Raw genomic sequence first — 17,221 nt, 5'->3', positions numbered from 1 at the left:
ACAGATATTTCTCCTGCGAAGTTTCTGACAATTGTCAAAGATTTAGAAGAATTGTAGATAATTCTTGACAGGTAATGAGTTATATGTCGGAATTTCGTGACAATTGTAGTGTTTCTTGTGACAATTGTCATAAACTTAGCAAGAGAAATATCTGTTTTTTTCCGATATCATAAAGTTTTTTTTAATAATACAATGATGGTGGCAAACAGGAATACGGCCTGCCCGATGGTAAGCGGTAACCGTAGCCTATGGATGCCTGTGACGTCAGCAACAGTGATTTTACAATTCGTCGCACCTGTCACGTTGGTGAAACAGGGGCCTGATCACCGATTAAAAATCATCGTGTATATGTATAAGCTACCGTTTCAAAATGTCACTTTCAGATCATACAATACAATACACTTTATTGCACACCTCACACAGAGCACACAGTTTACAAAGTAAATACAGGAACAAATAAAAACAATTGGATAGAGGTAACAACAGGTGGTCTTATCGCTTAAGAGCGATCATTTTGACATCATTCACCTGCGAGTCTTGTAATGGTTCTCATGATTTTTGACTTAGGCTTAGTAGTAGATGATATTTATTTTAATAAGTACAATTTAAAATTGTAGGAGTTGAGCGGTATTATTAGATAAGCGACTTAATTTGAATCGCCTGGTTTTCAACGCACCCTCAAATCTTAGCCATTTTACTATCAATATATCTTGACTCTAAATCGATCTAAGCACTTTTAATGGGTATATCTGCCTCCATATTCAACGTCTGCTGCGTCGGATCATAATGTCCAGCTAGATAATACACATCGTTGTTGTCGTAGACGCTGGAGTAGCGCGCCGGGTCGTCGCCCATGCGAGCCTTGTACTGCGCGAGGGGGAGCACCTCGCACTTGTGCGAGATGGTCTGGACGTCGTTCTCGTCCGTGTGCGGGGACTCGAATAGGCCGCCCTGGAAAAAGAAAGGGAGGAGATAAGTAAAGCGCGGTACAAGGGCTAAAATTCATAAAGTAAAACAGTTGTTTATGCAACTGATTTATAATGAGAGACAAAACACGATATGAATGTGGTTTTATGTAACGGCGGATGTACGAATATCAATTTAGAACTCTAGACTAACTTAAGTGAGTTTTTAGAGCGACTTAAACAACTTGCAGGCGTATTATGGAATGGCTTTATCCACGTGATAAGTGTAATTTTTTAACACCACACGATTGAAAGAGACTCCTCCTCGGGCCTCCCAAAACGCCTTAATACGCGCAATGTATGAACAATCCTGTTTACCTGTCTAACATGTTGACATGTCTACTAACGGGATAGTGTAAAAGTTGGCAGCCCGTAGTCTCTTCGAGATGGCAGAACCGTTGCATTCGCACGGCCATTGCTCCGTGTGCTTTTCAAAGAGATTCTATGCGGCCAATGTATGTAGGAATAGGTCTACTGCTGCACCAACCTCTCGGGAAGGATGACCTAAGTCTAGCCAGACTTACCGGGTAGTGTAAAGGTTGGCATCCCGTAGTCTCCTCGGGATGGTAGAACCACCGCACTCGCACGGCCATAGCTCCTCGAGCTTCCCAGAGCGCCTCAATTCGCCCAATGTATGGGCGATCCGGTCTGCCCGTCGACAGGAACACTGCCGCCTCGCCGACCTGCAAATAGATTATGATCATAAGGATTACCATCTCGCGGACGTCAGACAAATAACCTAGCAGATATTTCCAAAGTATGGGGCTACAGCGCTTCGTCCGGGCCTGCGAACATTTTATTTTTACTTTACTTTATTGCACATACAAAAAGTACAACAGGCGGACTTAATGCACAACATTCCGCCCACCAAAAGTGTAAAATTTCCTGGCTCCACATTGAGAACGTTCCGTGCACTCACGTTGAGGATCTCCTCCCCTCTCGCGATGGCGCGGTAGAACAGCTTCCTGTGGCGCGGGCGCGCGGTGCGGCGGTAGGGCGCGCCGCGCCAGCGCCACAGCGCGGCGCCGGGCAGGAACGCGGCCATCTTGCTCACGCCGGCGCTGCCTGTCCCCCCGCCTGGCCCACCCGCCGCCTCCGAGCCGCACGACGCACCAGACACTGTGCGCTTCTTGCTCTTCTGGAATATATAGAGTTTAAATTGAAATACGAATACAACACGGCATGTCCCCGACCGTTAAAAGCTCTCTATATAGGTAAGGTAGGTGCGGTCTAATCGTCTGCCGATAAATATTCGAGCGACGAGCCGAGCTCTTTAAACACGTAACGAGGCACTTGAAATAACAACCCTAGCACTTAATGACGACGACACTTAACCGTAACTTAAACTGCAGCACCAGTGAAAAGAACCTATGGGCCTTATCTTAAATGACGACGACACTTAACCGTAACTTAAACCACTAATGTTCCAATCTTACATTGCAAAAAAACATAAAATTTAAAAAATTCTTACCTTCTTAACAACATCGCTAGTCGAAGCCGCCGACTCGTCCTCCAGCCCAATCCCGCTGTCCTTCAAATTATCCTTCTCGTCTTTCTTGACCACCACCTTCCCCAGATTACTGAAGTCCAGTACCGCCGTCTTCACCAGAGGATTCTTCGTCAACACCGCTTTCTTGATCACCGTCTTCATCTTATCATCCGGCGATTTCTCCATTGCTATTAAAGTGGACAATCTATCGTTGGAATCCCCTGAATCTTCATTAGATTTGGAATAATCTGACGATGATTTCTTATTCTGATCGTCACCAGATGAACTCTCTTTACTGTCAGAATGGTGTCTCTTTCTGTGTTTTCTGTGGTGTTTCTTATGGTGTTTTCTATGTTTACAATGTTCTTCGCAGCACTTGTGTTTCTTTTTCTTCTTTTTGACGTAATCTGCGGTCGGGTCGTCTACTGACAGCCGTTTGAGTTTCTCTTTCCTGAGTTTCTTCAGCTTCTTCCTGTCTCTCCTGTCTTCTTCTTCCTGTTGTGTGGGTTCTGCAGGTTTGTCTGTGCTGGTGGTGGGAGGTTTCTTATCTTCGGTGCTATTTGCGCTGGTATTTCTTCTTCGCTTCCCGAGCGTGAATAGTGGGTTTTCGTATACTGAAAGTGCAAAATTATTGGGGTTAGTTTTGGTCTGTGAACATTCGTAAATGCACTTTAATTATGAGGCAAATTCACATTATCAAATTAAAGTTATGTTATTATTGTTAAGATATCCTTAAGACTTGATAAGAGACTTAGGGGAAAGCAAATGAGATACATAGTAATTGTAGTAGGAGATTAAAGAGTGTACTAACCAACAACTGGATAGTTAGGCTCCAAGAACCTTATATCTTCAATAGCAATACGTCCTGAATCCCCATCATCGAACTCAACAGCCACGAACTTGTCCAGGTGAGGGTCTGGAGATGACATGGCGACAGTGCCAGGGTATAAGCACCGGTATTGCTGGGACCAGTAAGCGCAGACTCGTGTGCCGGACGCCAGCTCGGAGACTGATGATGGAGATACTTCCAGGATCTGGAAATGAAGTGTTTTCGTCAGCTAGATCCCTATCAGGGTTTTATCTTTTCGAAAAACTTGGTGTTTCTTATTATTCCCCAATGAAATATTTTAAAGACTTGCCAGCCAGATTGTGGAGCCTAGCGGAAGCGAGAATTACTGTAAATAGCGGATACTTTATATAGATAGACAGATTCCGCCATTTTTGGCTGGCAAACAGGGTAAGGCGCTCAGCACATTGAAAGATGCGAATCAAATCTCTAATATCAATAAAAAATTAAGAAATACTTACAGCATCTCTTAGCGTCTCCTCCCTTGACAGTATATGCGGTTTGTTCCCCCTCTCCCCATCGAGGGTAATGGCGTAGACATCAGGGGCCGTCACGGCGCTCAGTTTCCCCGCATAAAACAGCCCTCCCATAGCCGTGAGCACCCGCGGATTACTGTCCAACTTATCCTCCGTTAGCGTACACTTTGATACAGGAGCGGGTTTCGATTCAGTGACTGGTTCCTTAGCTTCCTCACGCTCTTTAGACTTCAAACTCTTTCGTCGCTTCTTTGCACGTCGACGCTCTTTTTCACTATCACTGGAAGCACTTGCGCGACGCATAGCGAATTCCAACTCGGGCATATCATCTCTTGAATGCTTCCGCACTAATTTATCAACCTTTTCTCTATTTTTCTGTCGAACTTCGTTTAAACTCTCCATGGATGAGCTTGCTGATCTATTCAGACTCCATTCGGTTTCTTCCTCTTCGGAGTATACTTTCAAAATCGGTTCCGCTTTCAACTTCGGACGGACTTTGCTTGTCCGGCTTTCCTCCCTGGAAGGTTCTCCTCTAGAACACACTATGCCGCCTTTCAGCTTGCCTTTGGCTAGTAAGTAGCCGACTAGACTGCTCTTAGACTTGGGTTTTTTGGCAACAATGGTTTCGGTGGAGTCTGGGCTTGATACTTTACGGGGGCGGCCGACTTTGCGCTTTTTAGACGAACCTCTGTCAGAGTCTGGGGATGGAGCTCCCAGGGGTGAAGGCGTGGAAGGAGTAGGAGGGGTGGATAAAGCGGGTAGGGCGGGTAAGGGGGGTGTCATAGCGCTTAGTTGGGCTCGCTTCTCGTCACATTGGCGTTGAAGCTCATGTAATCTTTCGCGCAGGTCTTTTTCCATGGCGTTGACAAGAGCGTGCGCTGAAGGTACGGCCGATGTGTGCGAACAGGGCGAGCTGCCACATGGACAGGCTGTAACGCGTCTTAAACTCGCCTCTAACTCTCCTCCACTAGTCCTAGTTTCATCTTTCTCTCTCTTGTAGCGACGTATCTTGTCTATCTTATGACGATGTCGCTCCTCCCGATCGCGGCTGCGTTTCCTCCGCCGTTCCGCTGACGAATCCCTTCGGCTTCGGTCTTTCTTGACCTCTGTCGGTACATGAGGTTCCGTTGGGCTCAGGATCTCGCTTTTGATGAATGGACGGGAAGACGTGGACAGATTAGTAGGAGGGCTTTCGACCTCCTCCATGAATCTTTGTTCAGCGAGAGCACACAGCAGACCCAGTCCGTCCAACGATGGCTTCGCTCGCTCGCTTGTGCTCGGTTCCGCTGGAGGAAACTCGAATCTCCTTTGAGGTTCCGCATCTGTGCGTGGCGGCGATTTAGGGCTTGATTTAATCATAATATTTGTTGTCGTCCTAGTGTCGACTGTCAAAGGCACCGGGTCTAAACTCGGCATACTTGCAGGAGTAGTTCTCTCAAACTGCTCGATGCTATTCGACAGTAACTCTAAGCCGCTGACATCTACCACGGACCTTGCCGGTTGTGGTGGAACGGGCGATGTACTGGCCGTATCGATAACTAAATCGTTTGAAGCGCTGCTGCTGGAGCTATTTTCTAACGCTTCATCTCTTTCAATAGCATGTATTGCTTTCTCTACCGCCCCAACTACAGCAGAAGTAGCTAAGGCTTCAGAGGATGATTCCTCAGCGCTGTCTATCCTTGAAGGCTGAAGCATTGGCATATGTAACGGTGTTTCTTCAGGGAAATGAGCGACACCGACACAAGCGACGTCTCTTTCATCCTCATCAGCATGATTAGGAGAATCATCATCATCATCAATATGATCCGTTTGATTAGACGCGTCTTTATGTGCTGGAGCCTCATGGTTATCAGGAGGCGGTGTAGGCGGTGCGGCCGGCGACGTCGCTTGGCTTCTGCAAGCCTGTTCAGTGAAATCCGGCTGGTAATACAAATGCGTTGCTAACATCGGTTGTGGTACGGGTTCCGGAGCGAAAGTTGGTGGCGGTTTTTCCTGCGGTTCGGCTTCTATCTTTATTAAAGCGTGAGGAGTTATAAGAGGTTGCATGATAGGTTTCCTGTTGTCTGGCTTATGTTGAGCTGGGGCCGGTGCTAATGTCACCAGCCTTGTCGAATGCGTATGTGTGTGTTGTAAGGTGGCTGTGGAAGCGAGGAGGTCACCAGAGAGTAGCTGTAGGTGATGTGAAGGATGAGGAGCTGGAGGAAGTAACAGGGGGGTGGAAGGGTAAGGCACGCCGCCCCAGACGACGGTGTGGGGTAGGTCTGGTGGGGCGGGCAGGAGTAAGAGGGCCCCGGACGCAGGTTCGCGCACGAGCTGGAAGCCGCCCATGGAGGAGACGCCGCCGCCCACGGAGCCCACGCCGCCCACGCCCACGCCGCCCATCACCATGCTCTCCATCGACATTTGGGCTGGAAAGAAGAAAATTTACTATTCATTTTCGCTTCTAGGAAGGTATAATCATAGCTTCAAGGGATTTAAGACTGTTAAGTCTTCTAAGATCAAGGAATTGCTGACAATTATTAAGTAACAATCTTAATAATAAACTACACTATGCATCGGTTTCATGAAACGCAATTGATTTCTTAGTCCTAGGAAAACGTAAAAAAAAGTTCTATATGTCCTACACAAAAATTGGAAACACCAATAGAATCAGTCGCGTTGGGCGCTGCATTTCATTCATAAAACCCATGTTTGTATATTAATAAGATTCTGTCGGCGGATCTATCAGAATTATACTTCCAAATGAGTATACTCGTAGGTGCATGTAGACAGTATTAAATTAATGTATTCGTGAATGCCTTAAAGCGTAACTGGAATAACAATGACAGTTCCCGAGACCCCAACCTTGACGTCATAACCAAAGATAGGTCTTTAAATTCACAGTGAGATCACACACTGGTTAGACAGTTAGCGCTATGGAAAATAGTGTCGCTGCATAGTTGCGCCAACGTTGCGTCGAGCAGCAGCCATAGAGTTAACGTAGACGTTGACGCTCGGGACGCAAACGCTGGGCTATAACCGCGAAAATCGAAATTCGTCAATTGCGGGCATTTTTCTCTGTCACTCTAATCACGTCTTAATGAGAGTAAACGAGAAAAATCCCCGCAATTTGCGAATTTCGGTTTTTGCGGTAGGCCCCCTGGCATGGGGTATCTCTAAAGGCGGTTATCACTTTATCAAGATATCGCCGAATTCGACACCGGATCAGTGCCGTAACGTAAAAACGATATGAACTCGCAATACGTTATAAATTCAAAAATCTTGAGTTCTTTCTTGAGCATATTAGTAAAAGTATTAGTCATTATTTTTGGTGATGATGTATTTGATCTCTGCTTCACTTCAACCTCAAATAGAATAGCAGCATTCGGACTTAAATGTATAGGCAATAGGCATAGTTACGTTACATTTCGTATCATCTGACATATCTATACAGTTTTTCGATATACGATTGTCACCTTGGCTAGGCCCCCTGACAGGTAGTTTAGTTGACATTCGATCCGTACCTACATGTGCGCGCGCAGTTCCGCTGCGTGTCGGAATGTGCGCGCTGTGTGGGAAACATACTAACTTTGATCACATTAGGTATACGTTACCTACCGCGGTTCCATGACTAACATGGACGTACGGTACGTAGTCATTTCCACATTTATTTTAGATTCGTGACGTAATAGGTACGTATAAGGTTGACATATGTCAGGATTTCCCCTGACATGTTAGGATTTTTGGTCCTTTGTCAGGATTGTGGGGACTTAGCGAGTGTCAGGGTTTTATAGAAACCTCAACTAACAATTAGAAGCTAACGAATGAGTAAAAGGGAAGATTATGCTGTAGAATTTGTAAAACAGAGAAAGAGAGAACACCAACAGAACAAAAATGTACAAACAAAACTTGGAGCGATCACAAGGGAAAAGCATCGATAATCTAAGCCAAATAAAATAAAAGATCCAGGTCGTGTCATACCAGAAGGTTAAAGAGTTGGCAGAGGACCGGACGAGTTGGAGATTGCTCCACCGACAAGAGTACAGCTCTTAAATATAAAGAAGAAGAAGAAGAATCGATAATCTATTGTTACAGGAACTCCCGTCCTGTCATTAAATTTTGCCCCCTAGCATCCGATGTCTCTATTTTGCTGTATGTCTACTCCACAGTAACGCTCGTAATCCCTAATCCTGATTAATGTTCCAAGCATGTTCAAAACTACCAAATGAACCCATTTGGCGCGACAAACACGTTCACATTCAGCAGTAATCGATACTCAACCATCACAACAATGTAAACAATTTTTTTGCCCAGCAATGGGACACTCCTATAGGCTAATAAAAAATTTTTTTTTTTTATGTGGAACGTGAAGTACACAATTGGTAATTTCCTCGAAAGTTATCGCTTTACTTTTGACGAGCTTATTAGTTATTTTTAATAAAATATCCTTCCAAAAATGTTTTATAATATATTTTTCACTTCTTATGCTCAAAAAGTGCACCTTTATGTCGTGCGTAGACGACATAAAATCGCATTTTATGCTCTAGAGCATAAAGTAAAATCATCTATTACGACCCTTATTGACTTAGCAATAAAGTCCAAATTCTGCCATACAAACTGCCAGCCCTGCCGGCGCGCCCCCGACCGGCGCTCTCCCGATCGGCGTGCCCCGCGCCTCCGACCGGCCCAAGAACAATTTTCTTTAGTCTTGAATAAATACGTTAAAATAACCTAAACTATTTGATTTTTTGTATATTTTCCTCGCAATCGAAGTGAAAAGCCGAGTGTACAACAAGGGCATAAATGTCCATTTTTACCCTCGTCTACTATTTTGGTCTTCGCTTCGCTCAGACCAAAAAATTGCCTCGGGTAAAGATAGGTCACTTTATGTCTTGTTGTACAATCTCATTACCCAAACGTATAAGTAATCGTTTTAGTTACTACGCCCTGTAAATTATGGTACAAAATCGCGTAACCTGGGCTATATAACCGCGAAAATCGAAGTTCGTTAATTTCGAGCAACTGTCTCTGTCACTCTAATTACGCCTTAATTGGACGAAAAGAAAAAGATATTCGAAATTTACGAACTTCTGTGTTCGCGGTAAGTCCTTAGTCCTCGTATTTTAGATTTTCAGCAATCGTATTACCCAAAAGCATGAGCATTTTAGAACCAATGCCCTATAAATTAAAGTACAATATCGATTGGCTTCGTATTTTTGACAGCCGCGTGCTCATACATGATTAATGACGTGACCGGGACGGGAGGATAATTAATTTAATTGGGTCATTCATTAATAATAATAACCATATACTACATATAAGGAACTGCGATGTTAAGGCCATACAAACGGGTTGATTAGTATTTCGATATCTGAATACAATGCGGTGACCTTTACGCATTCTTGTAAGGATTTTCTGGTCCGGTCTTCAAGTGTTTTTATGGCTTGTCGTATTAACAATAACAACTACGGCCTTTACAAAGTCATAATAAATTATTAGTATTAGGTAGTATTTTTTTCAAAACGGCATCAAACATTCCATCGGCTATCTTAGGCCAAAAAAAAAATAGTTTTAGTAAGCGTACCTATCTAGATATATTTTGTGCAAATGAGTTTCAAATTAAAATCTCTCATGAAAAGTAGAGACGTCATCAACTTAGGTAAGTATAAAGAAACACAAAATAATACGCTTACCAATTCATATTCACATACCTACCTACTTTACATATTAAAAATATAGGTTATACTTATGTATTAAATGCACGATTTCAGGCCAGATTCTGCCATCTGCGAGCGATACAACAAATTTTTATATTAAAGGAAAATAATAATAATTTAGGTAAGCTTCCTGCTGGACTTGAACCCGCAACCTCTGCAACCCGTGCATTACTTAACCTTGAGCTACGAAGTCTACCAGAACCTTGCAAGCAGAGCAGCGGTTTTTGCAGAGGATGCGGGTTCTAGTCCTGCCGGAAGCGTAAATTATTAGATTTTTCCTTTTATATATAAAAATCATCTCTTTACAATCTTTAATTAATATTATTAATAAAGGATTTAAAACTGATAGGTAAGTACCTATTAACTGTTTACACTAGTTTGCCTAATAGTTGAGACGGAGGCCTAGAGTTAGACCAAGAAAAGTCTGCAGCGAATTTTATAGCCCACGCAGTGCAAGTGTTATTTATAACGTCATAATTTCATAGAAGTTTGACGTTTAAAATAACATTGGTACTGCGCGTGGGCTATTAAAATCGCTGCAGACTTTTCTTGGTCTAACTCTACCTACCTAAGTTCAGAAGGTAAAAAGTATCATAATACAATTTTTTACTTTATTTTCTACATGTAATCTACAAGCAAAATTATTGTTCCTCTTTTCATGTTAGCTAGCTCTGTTTGCATTTTTGCAATCAGCATTTTGTTATTTCCTGTCAATTTAGGTTGTACCGACGAGTGTGAAATTTTAATACCTATACCTAAGTAAGTACCTAATTACTATTAGATGTTAATTTCACTTCCTAACCACAAGCTTTCACGAAGAAACCATATTTTTCAACGACAAAAAATCGCGTGTCACGTTCACCCAGCAATCGCCATGATCACGCGCCGAACCACCAGTGAAACATAAACAGAAAAACGAATTCACAACACTACACCGCTCGAGGCGTACCCCACCGCCCCGCCTTAACCGCAACGGAGCCCTCCGATTGGCTGAGACAAGAAAAGGGGCGGGGCGCGGCGGGCGGCGTTAAGCGTAATAGGGTTGGCCCACGCGTGGGTTATCGATAATTTGAGTTTTTATGGTTTTTTTAGGATAGATTATTTATGGTAGGGAAGTGACAAGGAGCGTGTGAAACGAATGATGCGGGTGTGAAACTGGTTGTGTTTAGTGGTTCGTGGTCATTATAATTTTTGGTCGCAGTTTAGCCCGGCATTTTGACAATAACATATTAGGAACCCTAATAACTACGTGTTCTAAAAGTTTCTAAGACCGACGACGTTACGAAGTAGGTACTTACCTACCCTAAATTGGATAAGTCGATTTTAATAGGTAAAGGCATTTCGGAATATTCGGAATAATCACAATAATCGCAACGTGGCGTTTAAACGATACTTATTTTGAGATTTTACCTAGGTAGTATAGATATTACGTAAGTAGGTACTTAAACCTGCTTATTTTCAAAACCTTCAATGAAGTTTATCTATCTATAGGTAACTAAAACTTTCGGTTGTTTCATTTCCCGCCATATTTACACCTATAATTATAATACACACAGGGCCATGTTGCATAACAAACTACAACTAATATTACAAGCGGAACTCCTTTTCTAATTTCACTAATTAAAAAAGGAGTTCCGCTTGTAATATTAGTTGTAGTTTGTTATGCAACATGGCCCAGGTCTATTATTTTTTCTACTCTTGACCTTTCATTTTTAGGGTTCCGTACCCAAAGGGTAAAACGGGACCCTATTACTAAGACTTCGCTGTCCGTCCGTCCGTCCGTCCGTCCGTCCGTCCGTCCGTCTGTCACCATGCTGTATCTCACGAACCGTGATAGCTAGACAGTTGAAATTTTCACAGATGATGTATTTCTGTTGCCGCTATAACAACAAATACTAAAAACAGAATATAATAAAGATTTAAATGGGGCTCCCATACAACAAACGTGATTTTTGACCAAAGTTAAGCAACGTCGGGAGTGGTCAGTATTTGGATGGGTGACCGTTTTTTTTTTTGCTTTTTTTTTTTTTTTTGCATTATGGTACGGAATCCTTCGTGCGCGAGTCCGACTCGCACTTGCCCGGTTTTTTATTTTCGTTTGACGATTGTAAATGTAAGACCTCATCTTGGCTAGGTCCGATGTAGGTATTAGCCTAATGTGTACTTAATGCTTGTGGTCGGTCTCGATCAAACGAATGGAAACCTCGATCGGATACCAATGGCCGCGGCCGTGGTAACAGAAACATCAGATTTGGGAATATTCCACGCGGGCTGTCCCGTACAGACGCATTTTATTTCCTGTGTTGCCACTTTTTCTTCGGCATTTACCTAATGTTGGCGATTATTCTTCTGTGCATATTTTTGACCATTCGTCATAGAAATGGATACTCTTATAACTGCAAATCTTCAGAAAATTCGCGTTTGTACGCGAGACAATGGTAGACAATTTCATGGAATGCTCCTTTGACTGAAGCCAGGCCCGGATTTAGAGACCTAGGGCCCCTTATATTAGGCACTTTGTATGGCAGTTCTCCATCTCAAAACCATTGCTAGTGCCGGCCCCTAGGGCCGGGCCTTGTGGGCCCGGGCCTTGTGGGCCTAGGGGGAAATCTGGACCTGACTGAAGCCCGCGGTTGTTTTACCTAATAGGTATAAGGTATGGGATAAACGCAGCGTTGAACGCATGCGATCAACGGAATTTAGGAAAATAGTTATTTGTTTTACAAGGGGGCAAAGTTATTGTTTAACCGCTCGTGCTAATATTGATACCCGAGAAAGCGAAAGATTCTAAAATTGAACCACGAGCGTAGCAAGTGGTTCGAAAATAGGAATCACTCAAGATTCCATTTCAAGTAAGATATCAAACCAAATCAAATCTAAATGAATGTTATTAAATAGGTATTTATCATTCAAAATCATCATTTAAAAGTCAATTCTACCAGCAAACATAAAAAAACAGCTCAAAATTTGCATTTGATTACTTTGCCTCACATGTGAATAAAATGCAACTTTGCTATCAGTTTTTGAACAATGAAGAGAGCCTTTACCAGTTGGTAAGCGCATTGTCATATTTCATACATTCCGTTAACGCAGCGTTTATCGCATACCTAACACAACCGCGCCCTAAAGACTGAGACTGACCAACCGATCGTAAACCTTATTTTACATATAACTTTAAGAATAATAAGGTTAGGGCCGATACAGACGGACTGCAACACGACTGCAATTTGTATGGGAACTGCACGCCGACTGCAAGCTAACTGCAACGTCGGCGACAACTGATGTTCCCTAACTTTCAGCCATTTCTAGATACCTACCTACCTACATTCAGAAACCGTACACAATCGAGCTTAGAAAAGGACCCTTTGACCTAACTTAATTAAAAGTAAATTAGATAAACCATGAGAAGTTGAGAACTACTTGGGAGATAGGAAAATATATATTTCAAGAAGAACCCGCGCAGTCGGAACTCATGATCTAAAAACCTTTACTTGTTCTAAAATTTAATATCTAAATAAGTAGGTACTTTGACCTTAAATATCTCTTCAAAATCGGCCTCGTGATACGTAAGAGAACATACTTATTAGTATTTACTTATTTAGATATATCTTAAATACCAAATCTTAAGTTCTATTTATTAGCTTTAATATGAATTACTAACCTACTAGAAACCTACTGTACCTAGACGTCCATAAAGGGGCCCACTGATTAACAGTCCGCCGGACGGTATCGGCCTGTCAGTTGTTCGGAACTGTCAAAATTTTGTTCTAACTGAACGGCCGGCGAACTGTTAATCAGTGGGCCCCTTAAGATGTGAAGCAACTAGGTATATTTAAAATCAAGACACGTGATAACAGATAGCTCAAGGAACTCAAAAACTTTAAATGAAAAACAAAGTTTAACTACCAGTTATAACATCTAACATCTTATCATGGTACAGTCAGCAGCAGAAGTTGCTAATCGGGCGAGGTGTTCAAAATTACCTTGACACGCTCTTATTCCCTTAACAATAAAGTCGTGTCAAGATCATTTTGAACACATCGCCCGCTTAGCAACTTCCGCTGCTGACTGCACCTATAGTTCGTTTTTTTAGCATTAGAAATAAGGTAAACAATCTTGATCTGTCTTTTTATTGAAAAATTCGTTTTAAAAATAAGTCACGGCAAATATGTGACAATTATGAATCTAATACGATCATCTAAATTCTTCTAATTTCATAAGTAATAGTTACTGATTTTTGTAAAGCGTTTTTCAATTAAAAGACATGTCAAGATCGCTTACCTTCTTTCTATACACTATATATACATCGTAAATTTTATAGCATGTTCGGTGCAGCGGACTGTACGGTTACCATCAGTTTGTCACTGACATAAACGCCGTCGAGAACGTAATTTACTTTCTATACATCTCGCTCGCACTCGCATATTAGTGCAAACGGGACGTATAGAAAGTAAATTACGTTCTCGACGGCGTTTATGTCAGTGACAAACTGATGGTAACCGTACTGGTGTCACAGAATCTGGTGTTAACAGAATTGGTATAAGTAGGTAAACAATTTCAACCCTAATGATTAATTAGCGTTAATTACTTACGTTAATATTAACCTTAATTTACCATTTCAGTTGGAATTATCTATACCAATTCCGTTAACACTACTCCGCTGTACCAAAAATGCTATAAAATAAATTTACAATGTCTGCTGATAACTGACCGAGCGTCAGCGAAGGTCTCCACTTCATCTTGGCCAAAATTGCTTTCGTATGTCCGGATGTTCTCTTCTACAGGTCACAAATCCTCAACCGATTCTCATGAAATTTTGTGAGCAGGTTAAATAGATTTTTTTGTCTATTCAATTTTGGATTTTTTCTGTTTTAAGCTATGCTTGCACGGTCTACAACTCACAGACCCACACTAGTTAAATTATGTTCATAAGAACTAGGTACATATAAGAAGTAATGTCTATTGAAATAAAAACAGTATAAAACCATTACGAGGAATCTGATTTAAATCTGGCGAAAATACTTGACGAAATTATTAACTACCAAAAAAATTAAACATCATCAGCGTCATTCTTGATGGATAGCTCAAGATTGAAATCACTCGGGCCTCAGAAACGCAGACTAGTTTAGTTTTATGCAGTAAAACCAGAGTAAAACGAGCTAGTCACTAGTGCCTAATTTATTATGCATTCGTATTCGAACAAATAAAACGGAGATTTATAAAGACCGCGCTCGTAATAAACGAGCGTCAGATTATTACCTTAATAAAAACCCAACAATTAAGAATTCAAAGAATGAAGAAACAATTAAAAAGTTTTGAAAGAGTTCACGCGAGGCGCCAAAGTAGCGCGCAAACGCGTCAGCGCGTAAGCCGACCGCGTTACAATACCCTTCCCTTTCAATAGGAGTTCCTTTGATATGGAGTCTTCTTAATTCGGCCGGTTTATACCAAAGACCGGATGGAATGTCAACAGCTATTGACCGGACAAATTCAGTTGCAATGCTGCTACCAAAGCAGCATGACTCAACGGGGTCCTTCGGAAAGGCACCGGCGCTGCCGCGGCGGTCTCGCAATGCAGTTGGCGCGTAGTTACCAGGCTCGCAGAAGCGTACAGGAGGTGGGGCTTACCGGGATACTGCCAGAGGGGCGCGGACTGCGGCGCGGGCGGGGCCGGCCACGCCAGCGGGGCGGACCGGTCGTCGCACAGCACCGTCATGGCCGCCGCGCCGTCCGGATGACAGAATGACGCAGGCCCTGAGAAAGAAGAATCGTGTTATGCGCGTACGAACAATTTATTTTAATCAATGGAGGCAATTACATTGACTGGTTATGTATGAAAGTATAATAAAGCGATTCATTATGGATGTATCGTTTTATTATGGGTTCGATATTGATCGAAATAATATTGAATTGACCAATAAATAGCATGAATTTAAGGGATTATTGCTACAGCTGGCAGTTAGGTTTATAATAAGCTTCGTTTTATAGTTACCTATTGTATCAATGGAGGCAATTACATTGACTGGTTATGTATGAAAGTATAATAAAGCGATTCATTATGGATGTATCGTTTTATTATGGGTTCGATATTGATCGAAATAATATTGAATTGACCAATAAATAGCATGAATTTAAGGGATTATTGCTACAGCTGGCAGTTAGGTTTATAATAAGCTTCGTTTTATAGTTACCTATTGTATCAAAATAGCCAAAATACAAGTCCTTTATTGAGAAGTAGTTACGAAAGAAGAAAGGAAATTTAAAAAGCGTACTTAATATAAGACCCATTACAAAACCAATTAAAAAAACATTCATGGAGGTATTCATATATAGTATAGTGGAACATATGTTATCAGTCAATATCGAAGTAAGTAGGTGTATGTATTAGATAAACCAATCATAATCTACTTAAATTATATTATTTGTTATCAATTTCATTGTCTCTATATCAGTCTACAAAAGGTAAGTATATACCTATTCGATATCTTCACTCAAAGTGTATAAGTGAAATAGAGTGAGAGAGATAGGTTCTTATCGCCACAATTTGTAGGTAATAATAACAATTTGAAAATGGCAATAAAATTCACGCGACAAGGAAAACTAGTGGTGCGTTCAAAATTCAAAGTCATTTCAAATTTCACTTCATGTGAACCCTTTTCACGACTTTGTTATGTCCCCTCAAAACAGTTTTTTTGAACTGTATAATAAAACCTGCTACTGAAAAATTACTTAATTGCTGAATAATGTCAACTTATATTCCGATTTAGCGAATTACCTTTTCGCACGTGTATTGTACAACGTTTTACAGTAGCTACATATGGCCCTTTAAATTTTGGACGTAGGCACGTATTGTACTAATTACCGCACTAAATTATAGGGCGGTTACGTTCATTCCACAATTTTAGTAATTCATTTCGTGTATGGCGTGAAATAACTTTATTTTAATTATACTATCATCATTCTTGACACCACATGTGCCTGTATATGGTAAAATTGGCCAGCGGGGTTGGCTCAGGTGGCTGACAACTTGACAAGCCAATTTAGGCACATTGAGCCCTGAGCCTCGGCAGCTGCAAGTCGGCTGGAACTGCACGTTGCAAACTACCAAACATGACATTTTATATGGGTATCATATGAATGTTATTACTAAATTAAGTGTATGTAAATGTAAAAATAAAGAACAAAACCTAACCAATACCTACTAGTAGGTACTTTTTTTTATCCGTGTCAAAGCAGAGATCGAACCTATGTTGCGTCGAGCACCTATACCTTTACTTTAAACAACAAAAAAACCAAAGATAATATATAAATTTCCTTTACTTACAGTACATATGGCCCTACTTTCCCGCACTAGTGCGGGACTTTCCCGCAAGAAAGAGCACTTTCCGTGCGTACCTATGTCAAAAGTTTAAAGGGCCATAATGTACCTACTGTAAAACGTTGTACGATACACGTGCAAATATTGAGGTAATTCGCTACTTGTGTCGATTTCAAACACTTCCTTCAGTCGTGTTTTAATTTATCGCCACTCGTTTCGAATTTGTGACGTCATCTTAGGTGCACTGTAACACGCCAATATTTTTCATTATAATCATTTTCACGTCTCGCTACGCCTCTCCTCTCTGTTACTTCTGTCTTACAAATTCAGGTTCAAAACCGTATCCCTGACGCGGAAATCAAAATTACGTTATCTACCTACATATCTAACACCCTTACATGTTTGAGCGACAAAGAGACAGATATCGACT

The 17,221-nt window shown here is 41.7% G+C and overlaps 2 protein-coding genes across 2 annotated transcripts in view; both read right to left on the bottom strand.

Annotated features, from left to right (window-relative positions):
* The window catches only part of LOC134791772 (uncharacterized), a 329,980-nt gene that overhangs the window by 160,702 nt on the left and 152,057 nt on the right, over positions 1 to 17,221 (bottom strand). The window lies entirely within an intron of this gene.
* LOC134791638 (protein winged eye) overlaps positions 407 to 17,221 on the bottom strand; it is a 135,941-nt gene continuing 119,126 nt past the window's right edge. Inside the window, exons 8-14 of the mRNA XM_063762692.1 lie at positions 15,102 to 15,227; positions 3,763 to 6,185; positions 3,266 to 3,488; positions 2,437 to 3,068; positions 1,885 to 2,103; positions 1,490 to 1,648; positions 407 to 951 (exon numbers count right to left, since the gene is read on the bottom strand). Of these exons, the coding sequence (XP_063618762.1) occupies positions 727 to 951; positions 1,490 to 1,648; positions 1,885 to 2,103; positions 2,437 to 3,068; positions 3,266 to 3,488; positions 3,763 to 6,185; positions 15,102 to 15,227 (4,007 nt within the window). The 3' untranslated portion in view covers positions 407 to 726. The remainder of the gene's footprint in view (positions 952 to 1,489; positions 1,649 to 1,884; positions 2,104 to 2,436; positions 3,069 to 3,265; positions 3,489 to 3,762; positions 6,186 to 15,101; positions 15,228 to 17,221) is intronic.

This window comes from Cydia splendana, chromosome 6 (assembly GCF_910591565.1).
Source record: "Cydia splendana chromosome 6, ilCydSple1.2, whole genome shotgun sequence".
NCBI classification, from domain to species: domain Eukaryota; kingdom Metazoa; phylum Arthropoda; class Insecta; order Lepidoptera; family Tortricidae; genus Cydia; species Cydia splendana.
Note: the sequence above shows the minus strand (reverse complement) of the source record. Positions and strands in the feature narration are given on the sequence as shown.